General features: G+C 41.7%; 1 protein-coding gene and 1 non-coding gene across 2 annotated transcripts in view; one reads left to right on the top strand and one right to left on the bottom strand.

Annotated features, from left to right (window-relative positions):
• RDX (radixin) overlaps window positions 1-14,507 on the top strand; it is a 100,318-nt gene extending 85,811 nt beyond the window's left edge. Inside the window, exons 15-16 of the mRNA XM_064375401.1 lie at window positions 10,225-10,323; window positions 13,914-14,507. Of these exons, the coding sequence (XP_064231471.1) occupies window positions 10,225-10,291 (67 nt within the window). The 3' untranslated portion in view covers window positions 10,292-10,323; window positions 13,914-14,507. The remainder of the gene's footprint in view (window positions 1-10,224; window positions 10,324-13,913) is intronic.
• On the bottom strand, window positions 5,069-5,175 carry LOC135274647 (U6 spliceosomal RNA). Its single transcript, XR_010342438.1, has one exon. It is a non-coding gene; the product is annotated as a U6 spliceosomal RNA (small nuclear RNA).
• Window positions 14,508-17,785: the final 3,278 nt, after the last annotated feature.

The raw sequence follows: 17,785 nt of genomic DNA, 5'->3' as shown, positions 1-17,785 counted from the left end.
TCATGAGGTTGAAGATCAAAGGGAAGAAGGCTCTCCTGGTGAGTTTTAGCATGTGGGAGACAGACAGAGAGGAAGGTGGCCACTGTGAGAGCTGAGAAATGAAGTCATCGTGCAGCATTTGAGACTGACTTATAGTTCGAGTTAACCTCCTGAGCAAATGCAGGAGGAGAATGCTAAATTTGTTTTCAGGACAGAATGTTTCAGAACTGAATAAGTGTTTCATTGAAATGTATCAGTCAATTCTTTGTGCAATTCTTTGTTGTTTATTAGAATATTTGAAGACAGAAAGCATATCTAAAAATATTTCTCAGATGTTCTATGTAGGTTATTTGAATGGCTTTGTAAATAAAAATAGATGTGGGTCGGGCATGGTGGCTCATGCCTATAATCCCAGCATTTTGGGAGGCCGAGATGGGAGGACCGCCTGAGCCCAGGAGTTTGACACCAGCCTGGGCAACATGGTGAGACCCCATCTGTATTTTAAACAAAAATCTGACTTAGCTTTCCTTATGATTCTTTAAACTATTAGATTTTTTCCTGTAATTAAAATGAAAATTGCATTTTTAACAGAAAATTACTATAATTATATTTTGCTTTTATACTAGTAGATTCTATCAAATTAGAGCAAAGAGGGCAAATGATCTTTATGAAGAAGTCCAGATACTAAATATTTTGGGCTTTGCAGGCCAGTTGTCTCTGTCCCAGCCATGCAACTCTGCTGTTGTAGTTCACAAGCAGCTATAGGCATCTGTCAATGAATGAGCATGTCTATGTTCCAATAAAATTTTATTTATGACACTTAACTCTGAATTTCCTACAATTCATGTGTCACAAAATATTCTTCCTATGATTTATTTTTTTAAAAGGTAAAAAACATTCTTAAATCACATTCTGTACAAAAGCAGATGGGAAGCTGGGTTTGGTCCATGAGCCATAGTTTGCTAACTCCTGAGTTAAAGCTTTTTAAAAAGGAATGTTCTGCTGGGCGCGGTGGCACTGCCTGTAGTCCCAGCTACTCGGGAGGCTGAGGTGGGAGGAAGGATCGCTTGAGCCCAAGAGTTCTGGGCTGTAGTGCGCTATGTGATCAGCCAGCACTAAGTTTGGCATCAATATGGTGACCTCCTGGAAGTGGGGGACCATCAGGTTGCCTAAGGAGGGGTGAACTGGCTCAGATCGGAAACGGAGCAGGTCAAAACTCCAGTAATGATCAGTAGTGGGATCGCGCCTGTGAATAGCCACTGCACTCCAGCCTGGGCAACATAGCAAGACCCTGTCTTCAAAAAAAAAAAAAAAAAGGAATGCTCTTCTAAGAGTCAGTGCTGTGGCTTTCTGTCTGGATGACTAGTAACATTTTGAGGTGACCCTAAGGAAATGTTATTTTGTTATAATGAAGGGATTTCTTACACATTTGAACAACTTTCGATAGTTGTTCTCACAGTAGCTTGCATCAGAATCACCTGGAGGGCTTGTGAAAACAGATTGCAAGGCTCCCTCCCCAGGTTTCACATTCAGTCGATCTATGCAGCTGTTCAAGAATGTGCATTTACGGCTGGTTGCGGTGGCTCAGGCCCGTAATCTCAGCATTTTGAGAGGCCGAGGTGAGTGGATCACTTGAGGCCAGGAGTTTGAGACCACCCTGGCCAACATGGTGAAACCCTGTTGCTACCAAAAATACAAAAATTAGTTGGGTGTGTTGGTGCACACCTGTAATCCCAGCTACTAGGGAGACTGAGGCACAAGAATAGCTTGAACCCCAGGAGGCGGAGGTTGCAGTGAACCGAGATTGTGCCACTGCACTCCAGCCTGGGTGACAGAGCAAGACCATGCCACACACACACACAAAAAAATGCATTTCTTAAAGGTGAGTCTGATGCTGCTGTCTTGGGACCACACTTTGAGAATTGCTGATTTAGAGAAATGAGAGCATTCAATAGTATGGAAATAACACAGTTGCTTCTTTCAATCAGTGTCCTTAGAGTAACTATTGACTTTTCTACCTTGTTTGAGACCTTTGAAATTCGAATGGTTCAAAGACTAAAGATAATTGGAACCAAATTCATAACTTCCCCGTCTATTGTAGTATTTTTCCTCCATTGCTTTCTGTTTTTAAACACTTGAAAATGAGAGATTGATTTTTAACAATGTTAGAGAATGAGATGCGTCAAGTAGAAATATAAATTAAGGAATATATATATTAGATAGTCATGTATCAGTTTGAAATATAGTATGTTGCCAGTAACTGGCATTGCATGTTCCTCCTCCATCATGTCATCCTTTTCTTTGCTTTTACTATGTGTGTTTGTGTCTACAACAATCTAATGTCTAGTTTTGCACACACATGAACTTTATAAAAATAGTTTTTTCTTTGTAATTCACGATGAAGTTCTCAAAACATAGTTTTACTATACACACATGCACATCCATTTTGATGAATGCAACTGTGGTTCATTTTCACTGCTGTATTTATTTTATGAGTATACTACAATTCATCAGTTCCCCTGATGGTGGACATTTGGATTGTTACCAGTATATATATATATTATATATATATATATAGTATATATATAGAGAGAGTATATATATATATATATATATTTTTTTTTTTTTTTTGAGACAGAGTCTCGCTCTATCACCGAGGCTGGAGTGCAGTGGCACAATCTTGGCTCATTGCAACCTCCACCTCCTGGGTTCAAGCAATTCTCCTGCTGCAGGCTTCCGAGCAGCTGGGATTACAGGCATCCACCACTACATCCGGCTAATTTTTTGTGTTTTTCGTAGGGACAGGGTTTCACCACGTTGGCCAGGCTGGTTTCAAGCTCCTGACCTCAACTAATCTGCCAGTCTCAGCCTCCCAAAGTGCTGGGATTACAGGTGTGAGCCACTGTACCTGGCCATAGGATTGTTACCAGTATTTTAAAAAATCTATAAACAATATAGCCACGGATAGTCTTGTCTTCTATTCGTGTTTTCTGGTGAATAAGCACAACAGTATTTCTACAGCAGAGACCTAAGGAGGGGAATTGTCTCTCATTACGGGATATGCACATCTTCAACTTTGCTATGTAACCATCAATTGTTTCCCAAAGTAAGGCTATGTCCACATCTTCACCCACGCTTCGTATCACTAGGCTTTTCAATTTCTGCCAATTTGGTAGGTTTAAGATGATATTGTGCCTTTATTAATAATTTGCATTTCTTAATTACTAATATGGTTGATAACTTTTATTTAAGGACCTTTCATGTCTCCTCTTCTTTGATATGACTTTTTTAAATGCCTGTTTTCTATTAGATTGTTTATCTTCATCCAGTTGATTCAGAGGATTTCCTTATATTCTGTTCACTAATCTTTTGACATTTAAATGTTTTAGAGATATCTCTTTCCATGGCTTGCCTTGTGTTTTTGCCTTTTTATGGTTTTTTTCTGGATAGGTAAATGTTTTACACTTTCTTGTAGCTTAATTATAAATTATTCTCCCTACAATTTGTGGAGATTTTTTCCTGTGTGTGTCTTGTTTGAGAAATTCTTCTCTCACTTGATGTCATGAAGATATTTTTCTACATTATCTTCTAAAAGTTTGGTTGTTTTTACATTTAAATCTTTAGTCCAGCTATAAATAACTTTTGTGTCTGGTCAGAAGTATGGACCCAATTTTATTTTATTTTGTCTAGATAACTAGTTGTCTTAATACTTTATTTAATGGTTCATTCTTTTCCTGTTGATCCTAGCGCCATTTCTTTCACATTTCTTACTCTGTTCTGTTATACTCTCTTCCGTTGCCTCGGTCAATGTGTGTATCCCTGCGTCGATACTATTGTCTTAATTAGTACAGCCTTAGCTTTTTAACAAGTCTTGATATCTATCTGGTTGAGCTTTCTTTAAAAGTTGCTACACCTTGTTTGTAAAATAAGCTCCTGGCTAGTTTTGGTTCTTTGTTCTTCTGCATAAATTTTAGAGTGAGTTTAACCTGTATAGGAAAAAAATACTTTGGGGACTTTTGCTCAGAAATGTATTAACAGATTAATTTGGTAAGAAATTACAGCTGCACAGTATTAAGCATTCCTAATCAAGAATATGCAGTGTCTTTCCAACAAGTCTTCTGGATGCCATTCAGTAAAGTTTTTTACATTTTTACATTAAAAGATGGTGTATTTATTTTGTTAGATTTATTATTAAGCATCTTCTAGTTTGCTGTTGTTTTCAGAGTTACATTTGAAAACTGTTTCTGGCTGGTGTAGAGAATGCAGCTGATTTTTGTCTGCTGACCTTAAATTAAGAAACCTTGTTTAATTCTCACGGTTTTTTTTTTTTTTTTTTTTTTTTTTGAGACAGAGTCTGGTTCTGTCGCCAGGCGCCAGGCTGGAGTGCAGTGACGCAATCTCAGCTCACTGCAACCTCCGCCTCCCGGGTTCAAACAATTCTCCTGCCTCAGTCTCCCGAGTAGCTGGGACTACAGACGCCCACCACCATGCCCAGCTAATTTTTGTGTTTTTAGTAAAGATGGGGTTTCACCATGTTGGCCAGGATGGTCTCGATCTCTTAACCTTGTGATCCGCCCGCCTCGGCCTCCCAAAGTGCTGGGATTACAGGCGTTGAGCCACCGCACCTGGCAATTCTCACGGTTTTAAATAATTTGTGGAGTCTTTTGGGCTTTCTACGTAGACTTTCTTGATCTTCTGCAAATAATTATAGTTTTCAGTCTTCTCCATCCATTAAACTTTTATTCTTTTTCTTACTGAGTTGACTGGCTGCAACTTCCAGTCCAATGTGGAACATAAGTGGTATCTCATTTCTTTTTTTGTTTGAGATGGGGTCTCACTTTGTCAGTTAGGCTGGAGTGCAGTGACGCTATCTCAGCTTACTGCACCCTCCGCCTCCCAGGCTCAAGAGATCCTCCTAACTCAGCCTCCTCTGAATAGCTGGGACTACAGGCGCATGCCACCAGCTTGACTAATTTTTGGTACATGACTTTTATCAGGTTAATGAAACTTCCTTTTACATACATATACGTATTTTTCTAAAAGTTTTTTCTTTTTAAATAAAAAGAGGGTTTAAATTTTATTTATTTATTTTTATATGGAGCGCTTCACGAATTTGCGTGTCATCCTTGCACAGGGACCATGCTAATCTTCTCTGTATCGTTCCAATTTTAGTATATGTGCTGCCGAAGCTAGCACAGGTTTTAAATTTATTAAGGGAATTTCTGAGTATATTGAGGTAATCGTGTGTGTGTACTTTAATTTTTTTAATTATTAAAACTTTTGTGATGCTGCTAAAAATTTTATTTAAAAAATTTATTTTTAATTTTTGTGGGCACATAAGTGTATACATTTATGGGGGACATGAGATATTTTGATACAAGCATGCAATGCGTAATGATCATATCATGGGAAATGGGGTATCCATTTCCTCAAGCTTTTCTTCTTTGTGTTCAAATAATCATCTATACCCTTTTAGTTATTTTTGAATGTACAATTAAATTATTGACTATAGTCCCCTTGTTGTGCTATCACATACTAGGTCTTATTCATTCTTTCTGTTTTCTTTTTTTTTGAGACGGAGTTTCACTCTTATTACCCAGGCTGGAGTGCAATGGCGCGATCTTGGCTCACCGCAACCTCTGCCTCCCGGGTTCAGGCAATTCTCCTGCCTCAGCCTCCTGAGTAGCTGGGATTACAGGCACGCACCACCATGCCCAGCTAATTTTTTGTATTTTTAGTAGAGACGGGGTTTCGCCATGTTGACCAGGATGGTCTCGATCTCCTGACCTCGTGATCCGCCCGCCTCGGCCTCCCAAAGTGCTGGGATTACAGGCGTGACCCACCGCGCCCGGCCCCTGTTTTCTTTTTGTACCCATTAACCATCCTCACTTCCCAAGCCCATGCTTCTCCACTACCCTTCTTACCCTCTGGTAACCTTCTTTTACTCTCTATCTCCATGAGTTTAATTATTTTCATTTTTAGATCCCACAAATCAGCGAGAACATACAATGTTTGTCTTTCTGTGCCTGGCTTACTTCACTTAACATTAGTGACCTCCAGTTCCATCCATGTTGTTGCAAATGACAGAATCTCATTATTTTTTCTGGCTGAATAAGTACTGCATTGTGTATAAGTACCACATTTTCTTTATCCATTCATCTGTTGATGGACACTAAGGTTGCTTCCAAATCTTGGCTACTGTGAATAGAGTTGCCTATTGTAAATAGTTAATATGGGAGTGTTGGCTACTGTGAATAGTTAATATGGGAGTGCAGGATCTCTTTGATAAACTGATTTTCTTTTTAGGGGGTATATATGCATTGATGGATCATATCTTAGCTCCATTTTTAGTTTTTTGAGGAGATTCCAAACTATTCTCTGTAGTGGTTGTACTAACTTACAGTCCCAACCAACAGTTTACGAAGGTTCCCTTTCCTTCACATCCTCACCAGCATTTGTTATTACCTGTCTCAATAGGATGAAAGCCATTTTAACTGGAGTGAGATGATTATCTCGTTGCAGTTTTGGTTTGCATTTCTCTGATGCTCAGTGATGTTGAGCACCTTTTCATGGGTCTGTTGCCATTTGTATGTCTTTACTTTTTTATTGTTCTAAGACCAAGTCTCGCTCTGTCACGCAGGCTGGAGTGCAGTAGTGCAATCTCAGCTCACTGCAACCTCCACCTCCCAGGTTCAGGCAATTCTCCTGCCTCAGCTTCCTGAGTAGCTGGGATTATGGGTGCCCGACACCACACACGGCTAATTTTTTTATTTTTAGTAGAGGCGGGGTTTCACCACGTTGGTCAGGCTGGTCTCAAATTGCTGACCTCATGATCCACCTGCCTCAGCTTCCCAAAGTGCTGGGATTACAGGTGTGAGCCACTGCGCTCCGCCTGTCTTTACTTTTTTAAAAAAATTGTTGGCTGAGTGCAACAGCTCATGCCTGTAGTCCTAGGAGAATTGCTTGAGCCCAGGAAATCAAAACCAGCCTGGGCAACACGGTGACACTCCACCTCCATAAAAAGGAAGGAAGGAAGGAAAGAAGGGAGGGAGGGAGGATAGCCAGTGCAGTGAAGCACACCTGTAGTCCCAGCTTCTCAAGAGGCTAAGGTGGGAGGATTGCTTGGGCCTGGGAGGTTGAGGCTTCAGTAAACCACGATCATGTCACCTCACTCCAGTTTGGAGGACAGAGCAAGACCCTGTCTCAGGAAAAAAAAAAAAAAAAAAATTGTTAATATACTAAACTAGATTTTTTTTTTTTTGAGATGGAGTCTCGCTCTGTCACCCAGGCTAAAGTGTAAGTGGCTTAATCTCGGCTCACTGCAGCCTCTACCTCCGGAGTTCAAACGATTTCTGTCTCGGCTTCCAGAGTAGTCGGGACTACAGGCACAGGCCACCACACCTGAGTAATTTTTCTATTTTTAGTAGAGACGAGGTTTCCCCATGTTGGCCAGCCTGGTCTTGAACTCCTGACCTCAAGTGACCCACCCAGGCCTCAGCCTCCCAAAGTGATGGGATGACAGGTGTGAGCCATGGCCTGTACTAGATAAACAGATTCTTTAAAATGTTAAACTAGGCCGGGTGCAGTGGCTCATGCCTATAATCCCAGAACTTTGGGAGGCCAAGGTGGGCAGATCACGTGAGGTCAGGAGTTCGAGACTAGCCTGGCCAACATGGGGAAACCCCATCTCTACTGAAAATACAAAAAAAAAAAAAAAAAAAAAAAAATTTGCTGGGTGTGGTGGCGCGTGCCTGTAATCCCAGCTACCCGGGAGGCTGAGACTGGAGAATCACTTCAACCTGGGAGGTGGAGGTTGCAGTGAGCTGAGATGGTGCCACTGCACTCCAGCCTGGGCGACAGAGTGAGACAACGTCTTTATTTATTTATTTATTTTGAGACGAGAGTCCCGCTCCGTCGCCAGGCGCCAGGCTGGAGTGCAGTGGCGCGATCGCAGCTCACTACACCCTCCGCCTGCCGGGTTCAAGCAATTCTCCTGCCTGCCTCAGCCTCCCGAATAGCTGAGACTACAGACGCCCACCACCATGCCAAGCTAATTTTGGTATTTTTAGTAGAGACGGGGTTTCACCATGTTGGCCAAGATGGTCTCGATCGCTTGACCTCGTGATCCGCCCGCCTCGGCCTCCCAAAGTGCTGGGATTACAGGCGTGAGGCACTGCGCCCAGCGAGATAACGTCTTTAAAAAAAAAGTTCAACTAGGTTTGTTTTCCTTGTTATACATTCGAAGCCATAATTTAATATATATTCTTGATATAACTGGATATATATTCTAACCCATGGCTTACCGCTTCACAAATCCTGAGCCTCCTATGTTGTGAATATCCAGCCATGTGATTTTTATGTATCTCACCCTCACTCCTTCAGTTGTTGCGGCCTTCAACTAAAATAGTCATCTAATCTCGTGGCGCCACCTGGTGGCAAAACTTGGAAATTTCGGACGTCTCTCTACCTTTCCCTGTTAGGGAGACTCATACATGCAGTTTTCTCCTTCAGTTCTATTCTCTCTCTTGTGCCTTTTACCCATTAACGTTACTCCCCCATCCTCCTTTCTCATGCTCTCCTAAATTTTCTCATTATGTTCATGAAAATCATTCTCTTCCTTTGCTCTCTCTTTGCTCCTTTATGAGTCTAAATCTACCTCAACCACAGTGAGAATAGTACTACCAGTGACTGGGAAAACTACAGCTCTACATTTTGAAATGACATTTCATACAATAAAGTGCCAGCTAGACTACCTTCAGGTCCCTGAAAATACTTAAAATTCCCTTTAAAATATCTTAAATTTCAGGTACTATCTAATTATTTCTGCCCAGGTTAACATCAAGCTCAAGTATTAAAGAAAAATTATATAACTGTTAACAAATGTCATTGTTTCTGTGTTCCTTTATTAAAACCTTTGACAAATTTGGAGACTCTACTGTATTTCACTGCAAAGACTCAGTTTTTCATTATGGGTTAAACTGCCTGGAAACAGAACCACTGTCCGTGACATGGTCTCCATGTGAAGCAACCCGCCACAGCTGCCCTTTTGGTACATAACTCATTCATAAGATGGAGATTTCGAGTAACTGCATTTGTAATTGTTTCACCCAAAAGGTTAAAAAATACTGTAACCAGTATTCTCCCCAGTCAGGGAACTGACTCACAGCTAAGCTTGGCCAGTTTAGCAGTTTCTTTGTTGAGTTAATTCTGACTTTGTTTTCAGTATTGCTAAGGGGTATATTGGAGAATGGCAGGTGAGTCAGCTGAGGAAGACAGACCAGAGAAAGTAGGGCCGAAATTGACCTCTTTAATTCCTGCAATGCCAACATGTCTGCAGAGGAGGTAGTTTTCATGGTTTGTTTGTCTTAATCTAGTCAGTGTTTTTTTTTTTTTTTTTGAGACAGAGTCTCAATCTGTTGCCCAGGCTGGAGTGCAGTGGTGCCATCTTGACTCACTGTGACCTCCATCTCCCGGGTTCAAGCTATTCTGCCTCAGCCTCCTGAGTAGCTGAGATTACAGGCGTGCACCACGACGCCCAGCTCGTTTTTGTATTTTTAGTAGAGACAAGGTTTCACCATGTTAGTCAGGCTGGTCTCGAACTCCTGACCTTGTGATCTGCCCGCCTTGGCCTCCCAAAGTGCTGGGATTACAGACATGAGCCACCGTGCCCAGCCCCCTATCCAGTCTTTTAGTAGGTAGGTACTGAGAATTTGCTTATTCAAAAACATAGCAACTATAGATTTAAAGAGTAGGCACTAAAAAGTATTTTGGAGCCATTAGTCTGGTTGCTACGTGAAAGTAACTTAATGCCTAACTTAATCAGCAGAGAATGTCAAATAAAATATAAAATCTGGTAGAACACATTACTTTGACATGAAGTTCTGATGTTTATAGCTTTAAGACAAGATCTATTATTCTAAATAAGAGATCTTATTACTGAAAGAAACTAGTTAGCTTGTGTAGAGTTGCTACACTATTAGAAGTCTAGCATCTACTTAAAAGGAAGATTTAAAGTTATTCTTATTTCCACATTCTAATAGTGGAGTTTCAAAGGTGGACTGAAAAAAAAAAAAAGAAGTTAAAAATTAGGCAGGAGTTTGACAGTAACAGGCCCTACATAATCCAGGCTGATGAAGGCATTTCTGCTATTACAACGTGCTGAGCCAGCAGTCAGCCTGCCCATTCAGCTTCCTACTGTGTTCCTTTGCTAAATGCTTTCTAACCTCTTAATGTCTCTTTTGAAAGGTGGGGACCCAAACTGTATGCATTGTTCCAGATGCGCTCTTGCCAAAGCAGCATAAAGCAAATGTAACCCTTAGGAAGAAGGCTCCCCCGCCTCACTAGGTAAGTACAACCAGCAATCATGACCAGGGCCAGCCCACTTGCCCACGAGATCTGCTGCGCCTTCCAACTGCTAGGATGCTAGTGGGACCTGAATCTATTCATCCACAGGGGCTGTGAATTTCAAGTCAAAGGAACTGACCAAGAGCAACCTCTCTCTTTACAGCCTCTGATTCTATCCCCTCTGGGTTCTTTCTTAATAGTTTGCATCTCTTGGGCTCTTTGCCAAGCCAGAACATCATCCTCCAATTTAATAATTTTGAGGTCAGCTAGAGTTTATGACAGTGATGTTTTACCTGTAATCTTGGTGAGCTGATTGGACCTGCTACTTTAGAGCATTCTCTTACCTTTAGAAAGAGCCCTCTTGAGCATTGAGAATGAAACTATTATAGTGCAAGTTCTCACACGACACTTGTGTTCTGCTGGGAGGTTTTTTTTCTTCTTTTAAATAAAACATATTCAGGCCCGGCATGGTTGCTTATGCCTATAATCCCAGCACTTTAAGAGGTGGATGCAGGTGGATCACCTGAGGTCAGGAGTTTGAGACCAGGCTGGCCAACATGGCGAAACTCCCTCTCTACTAAAAATACAAAAATAATTAGCCAGGTGTGGTGATGCATGCCTGTAGTTTCAACTACTTTGGAGGCTGAGGCAGGAGAATTGCTTGGTGGAGGTTGCAGTGAGCCAAGACAGTGCCACAGCACTCCACCCTGGACTACAGAGAGACTGTCTCAAAAAAAAAAAAAAAAAAAAAAGACATATTCAGATTTGCTTAAAAATGAAGTTCCGAGGCTGGGTGCGGTGGCTCACGCCTGTAATCCCAGCACTTTGGGAGGCCGAGGCAGGCGGATCACGAGGTCAAGAGATCGAGACCATCCTGGCCAACATGGTGAAACCCCGTCTCTAAAAAAAAAAAAAAAAAAAAAAAATTTAAAAAAATGAAGTTCCGTACAAGCACATTGAGTACAACAGTGGTTCCCAACCTTTTTGGCACCAGGGACTGGTTTCATGGAAGATGGTTTTCCCACAATCTGGGAATGGGGTTGGGGGGTGGAGGGGATGGTTTTGGGGTGAAAGTGTTCCACCTTAAATCATCAGGCATTAGATTCTCGTGAGGAGTGCGCAACGTGGAACCCTCACATGTGCAGTTCACAACAGGGTTTGCTCCTTTGAGAATCTAATGACGCTGCTGATCTGACATGAGGTACAGCTCAGGCCATAATGCTTGCTCACCGCTCACCTCCTGCCGTGCCTCCCAGTTCCTAACAGGCCACAGCCTGGTACTGGGCCTCGACCCAGGGGTTGGGGATTCCTGGAGTAGAAGAATTAAAGAATTGGTTCATAAGCTAGGTTAATAGAGTATTATGTACTGACCTCAATTTGGTAATATTTTAAAATCATTTTGCAATGTGATTACCATGACAATAGGTTGTTTTAAAATTCTTTACTTTTTTGGGCAGAGACTATTTGACTCATCCCATTTCTGTGGTTTATAACATAAACCACAATAATGTTGTTTATGTTATAGATCTTGAATGGTTCATTGAGTTCCCCCAACTTGCTGGTTAAGTCTCCCCAAGTTCTGTAAACCTCCCTCTAGCTAAATGTGAATATATTTGAGATAATACTTAAAGATGTAGAACCAATGTCCTTTATAGAAATACTATGTTTTAGATGTATTTATGTGACAAAAAATGGTCACATGTGTTCAGATAAGGTGGGGAATTTTTAAAAGTAATTTGCTTGTTTGGCCTTGAATTTTGGACTGCTCTGAAATGAGTTTAAAGCCAGTCATGCAAGATTCTCTCTGATATTTCATGACACTACCAAAACACTTTCCTTATGTCAAAGTCTGCTTGAAACGCTACAACACATCCATCATTGTTTGCTCTCACTCGCTTTGGAAGGGGTCTAGCTGAGAATCCGTAGACTCCAGCTAGTCTTATTTCTGATATTTGAACTAAAATCCTGGGTTAAAGCACATTCTTAATGTGCCATAGATTGCCACAAACAATATTCTTCTTAGTTATTTATCTTTAGCCCTTTCTTCCAGTGCAGAAATTCATTGATGCAACTCTTTCCATTTTGTTGATTAGTAAAACTCCCCAAGGTAAAATTTACCTAACCTTTTATAATTTTTCTTCCTTGATTTTCATCTGTTAATGTTCTTTTTAGAGCAAATCCTTTAAGTAAGTTTGACTCTGAGCTATTGTCGTCAGAAGTAGGAAAAGAAAGTTTCTGCATGACTCATCAGAAAAGTCAAGATCAAATGACAGAAAGAGATTTTGAATTATCTAGAGATGAATTTATGAAGGGATCTGCAGAGCTGGGGATTGCCACATCCTCCACCTTGAAATGTCACATAGTTGGCAGCCTTGGAAGACCTGCTGGGCCCCTCCATAGCTGATTATAAAGTCATTGAACAAATAAAAAGAACAGGGACTCTGAGTGATGTTCTGGTCCTTCCCACTGTCCCCAGCGCTTCTCCACAGCACTGTCATCCTGCATGCCTCATGACTAGGGGCCTGCAGGATTATGGTGGTAAGGAATTAAAGGTGACATCTAAAGCCACGGGCAGGCCAGGAGCGATGGCTTATGCCTGTAATCTCAGCACTTTTGGAGGCCGGGGCAGGTGGATTGCATGAGCTCAGGAGTTTGAGACCAACCTGGGCAACATGGCAAAATTTAGCTCTACAAAAAATTATCTGGGCATGGTGGTGCATCCTTGTGGTCCCAGCTACTTGGGAGGCTGAGGTGGGAGAATTGCTTAAGTCCAGGAGATCGAGGCTGTAGTAAGCCAAGAGCCTACCCCTGCACTTGAGCCTGGGTGACAGAGCGAGACCCTGTCTCAAAAATAAAATAAAGCCATGAACAAGATAGAACTGACTGGTGTATTCATGGACAGAACCCCTATAGCCTTGGGATCAGACTGTTCCCAAATGACTAATCAACCTCAAAGGTTGGCACAGTCTGGTGTATTTAGACATGTGGGTGTTTTGCTCTCAACCTGCAGACCTTGTCCTTTCTCTGAGGCTCTGGGCTGATTTTAGCTGAGGAGGTCAGATTAGATCCAATCTGCAGATCCTCCCTCCCGGATCCCTGAGGTGGGAAGTGGCCTGAGGTGGGTCCGATGGAGCTGGTGTAAACTTATTCCTTGGGCACACATGCCCCATGGCTGCTCAACGATTTCCGTTGGGATTCACGTTACGAAGGTGTATGTGGTTGTGACGTGAAAGAGTTTATGCCGTGATCTTATATCCACATCATAATTCTGGATCAGAACATTGCAAAATATATATGTTAGACTCCTTTTCAGGCCAAAAGTAATTCTAGCCAGGCTGAGGTCAGAGTGCAGAGTTTGTGGACGCACCTTTATTTTGGTGCAATCTGTACATCACTGCATTTTCTCAGCGGCATTCCATTCCCCTTCATCACTCAACCATCAGCTAACCATGACTAAATGTTAACTTACAAAATGTGCAAGGACTTTCAGGGTCATGCCTTTTTCAGCTGAATTTTGATAATAATGAGTGTTTTTGAGTTTTCTTCTTTCTTGCCTGACTTTCCTATTCCCTTTCTGTGTCTTCATGCAGGCCCCTGGCTACTGACATATGGCAAGCTTTAGGATAAGGACATACCTGGTGTTCTGAATGTGTGTATCCTCCAAAGTCTGCAATCTCAGCTGGAACTGGGTGGACAGTATTCCCTCAACCAGGGCCCTGGCTGATGGTTCTTTCCTCATCTCGGTTTACTGTTGGATTTCCGTTTCTTGCTGTTGTCTCTGTCTCCAAACCCCTCTCAATTGCCTTTCCTAAAGACAGACCTTAGCAAGATGGGCCAGGTCTTGGGACCTCGCACGGCACTCTGCAGTCCCAAGCCAGCATCTCCTGCACCCCATCTTCAAGACTCTATCCCCCAAACAGATGCTGGAAGGCATCAGCTTCTGAGAACCCACTTTTTTCTGCATGACTAGCTTGTAAGGAGGAATCTATGGAGAGGATTTCCAAGAATTTCCCACTTTTTCAAAAAATGTATGGCTTCAATCCAAGAGCAAACTCAGTGGTGAACAGCTCCATTTCTGTGCACATGGTGGTGGAATCTGCAGAAATTGATGCAACATTTCTTTCCTGTCTGAGCTGTTTATATAATTGTATATAAATGTAGCAATAAATATATTCTAACATCAGCCTGAGCCCTACTGCACACTCGATTCTGCATCCTGGTGGTAGGCGGTGAATATCGCTTGCCTGCCCCATCTCAGGTTCTCCTCTTCTCTGATTTCACAGTTAATTTGGACCTGGCCAGTATTTGGAGGAAGACGGTTGAGGAGAGTTTGGTGGCAGAGCTGGGACGTGAAGCAGCATTATTAATTCATACAACGGCACCAGTCCTGGCACTTTGAGGTGTTTTGAATGTCCAAGGACTGAAGCTTGGAGGATTGGGTGACAGTTTGTGACACAAGTCAGCTGCCTTAACAGTCACTCTTACATCCTTCAAGTGCATGTTGTGCTGCAATTACTTGACAGGTATTTGCTGGGCACAAAAGTACCCCTTAAAGATTTTCAGAAAAAAACCCATGACATGGGATATTAAGTCTAGTTATTTTAGAGACAACCGCTTCCCACAGGGGACACGTAAACAAATAACCTTTTATTAGGCAGATACAATGTTGTTTGTCTAATATCAAGGAATATTTATTCCCAAAGCGGTCTCTTGTAATTTATGTGAAATCTTTGGTTATCAGGCACTTTTATAACTTAAAGGATAAACACATAGTTGTGGTTTCTTATCAGATTATGGTTTCTCAGGCCTCTCCTTGATTATAAATGGGAGTTGGCATAAAATCATTCAGTCATAAGACCTGGGAATGCATTCGGCTGGGTGTAGTGGCTCAGCACTTTGGGAGGCTGAGGTGGGTGGATCAGTTGAGGTCAGGAGTTCAAGACCAGTGTGGCCAACATGGCAAAACCCTGTCTCTACTAAAAATACAAAAATTAGGTGAGTGTGGTGGTGGGTGGTTGTAATCCCAGCTATTCAGGAGGCTGAGGCAAGAGAATCGCTTAAACCCAGGAGGCAGAGGTTATGGTGAGCCAGGATTGCAACACTGCACTCCAACCTATTGTAATATCCTATGGCAGGGGCAAACAGCACTTGCGAGTTTACTTTTTGTGTATTAAAAAATATAGTCTGGGCCGGGCGCGGTGGCTCACACCTGTAATCCCAGCACTTTGAGGGGCCGAGGCGGGCGGATCACAAGGTCAGGAGATCAAGACCATCCTGGCCAAGATGGTGAAACCTCATCTCTAATAAAAAAATAATAATAATAATAAAATATATAGTCTGGAAGAGACTTGAGGAAATCATCTGTCGAGCTCTTTAAACATGGAGCAAGCAACTCTGAACAATTGTGCCACACCTGTTTTTACTCTCACCTTTTAATAGATATATCAGGGAACCCGAGGCCCCAGGTGAAAAGATAAAGATGGCACAGTGTGGGCTGCTGCCTTCAACAGCTAATTTCTGTGCAATGCACTGGGCAAACCTTTTCTACACATGGCGTTTTCTAGTCAGTACTGGTGATACGAAGGGAAATTATTAGAAAATATGTAGGACAAATTATCAGTTGCTTCTGTTTATAGTGCAGTAAGAGAGAATCCCAATGAAAAATAATGCTGTATGATCAAAAGTTTAGTTTATGAAGCTGTGAAGGATTGAGGGTTTTCAGCCCGTGGGTGTGAAAACCTGGGCACTTGCTGTGGCTCTGCCGCTAATCGGTAGTTGGAACTTGGACAAGTCACTCCAACCCTCAGGGCCTCCAATTCCTCTGCTGTAAGGTGAGGCGTTTGGACTAAGCGATTTCTAAGGTTTTTTTGTTCTTAGAGTCTCTTCTTTGGAAAAGGGAAAGGAGTAGCATAATTTTCATGTTAAAGAGAAAGGTCATTAGATGGCAAAAATGTGCAGTTGAGAGGCAGAAAAGAGTTTATTTTACACTTTCAACATTTTAGATTTAGGGTGTATATGTGCGGGTTTGTTACATGAGTTTATTGTATGATGCTGAGGCTTGGGGTATGAATGATCCTGGCACCCAGGTAGTAAGCATAGTACCCAGTAGGTAGTTTTTAAGCCCCTGTCCCCAACTCTCTCTCCCATCTCTAGTAGTTCCCATTTTAATGTCCATGTTTAGCTCCCACTTTTAAGTGAAAACGTGGTATTTGGTTTTCTGTTCCTGTGTTAACTCACTTGGGATAATGGCCTCCAGCTGCATTCGTGTTGCTGTAAAGGACATGATCTCATTCTTTTTTATGGCTGCATAGTATTCCATGGTGTATATGTACCACATTTTCTTTATCCAGTCCACTGTTGATGGGCACCTAGGTTGATTCCGTATCTTTGCTATTGTGAGCAGTGCAGTGATGAATATATGAATGCATGTGTCTTTTTGGTAGAATGATTTCTTTTCCTTCGACTATACACCCAGTGATGAGATCACTGGGTCAAATGGTAGTTGTTTTAAGTTCTTTGAGAAATCTCCAAACTGCTTTCCGCCGTGGCTGAACTAATTTACATTCCCACCAGCAGTGTGTAAGCATTCCCTTTCTCCACGCCTCACCAGCATCTGCTGTTTTTTTGCCCTTTCAATACCAACCACTTGGACTAGTGTGAGATGGTATCTCATTGTGGTTTTGATTTGCATCTCTCTGATGATTAGTGAGGTAGAACATTTTTTCATGGGTTTGTTGCTGCTTGTATGTCTTCTTTTGAGAAGTGTCTGTTCATGTCCTCTGCCTACTTTTTAATGGAGTTGTTTTTTGCTTCTTGAATGATTTAAATTTTTTAGAGACTCTGGATATTAAACCTTTGTCAGATGCATGGTTTGAGAATATTTTCTCCCATTCTGTAGGTTGTGTGTTTACTCTGTTGATAGTTTCTCTTGCTGTGCAGAAGCTCTGTAGGTAAATTGGGTCCCACTTGTCCATTTTTGTTTTTGTTGCAGTTGCTTTTGAGGACTTAGCATAAATTCTTTGCTAGGGCCAATGTTGCAATTTCTTTTGAGGACTTAGCCATAAAATCTTTGCCAGGGCCAGGTTTTCTTCTAGAATTTTTATAATTTGAGGTCTTATATTTAAATCTTTAATCCAGCTTGAGTTACTTTTTGCATATGGTGAAAGGTAGCGGTCCAGTTTCATTCTTCTGCATATGGATAGCCAGTTATCCTAACACCATTTATTAAATAGGGAGTTCTTTCTCTGTTGCTTATTTTTGTCAACTCTGTCAAAGATCAGATGGTTGTAGGTGTGTAGCTTTATTTCTGGGTTCACTACTCTATTCCATTAATCTGTGTGTCCGTTTCTACACTAACATCATGCTGTTTTGGTTATGGCAGCCTTACAGTATAGTTTGAAGTTTGGTCATGTGATGCCTCTAGTTTGTTCTTTTTGCTTCAGATTGCTTTGGCTATTTGGGC

Source organism: Aotus nancymaae, unplaced genomic scaffold (genome assembly GCF_030222135.1).
Source record: "Aotus nancymaae isolate 86718 unplaced genomic scaffold, 86718_ANA_hifiasm-v0.15.2.pri h1tg000012l, whole genome shotgun sequence".
Taxonomy (NCBI): Eukaryota; Metazoa; Chordata; class Mammalia; order Primates; family Aotidae; genus Aotus; species Aotus nancymaae.
The sequence above is the reverse complement of the archived record's forward strand: the minus strand, read 5'-3'. Positions and strand labels throughout refer to the sequence as shown.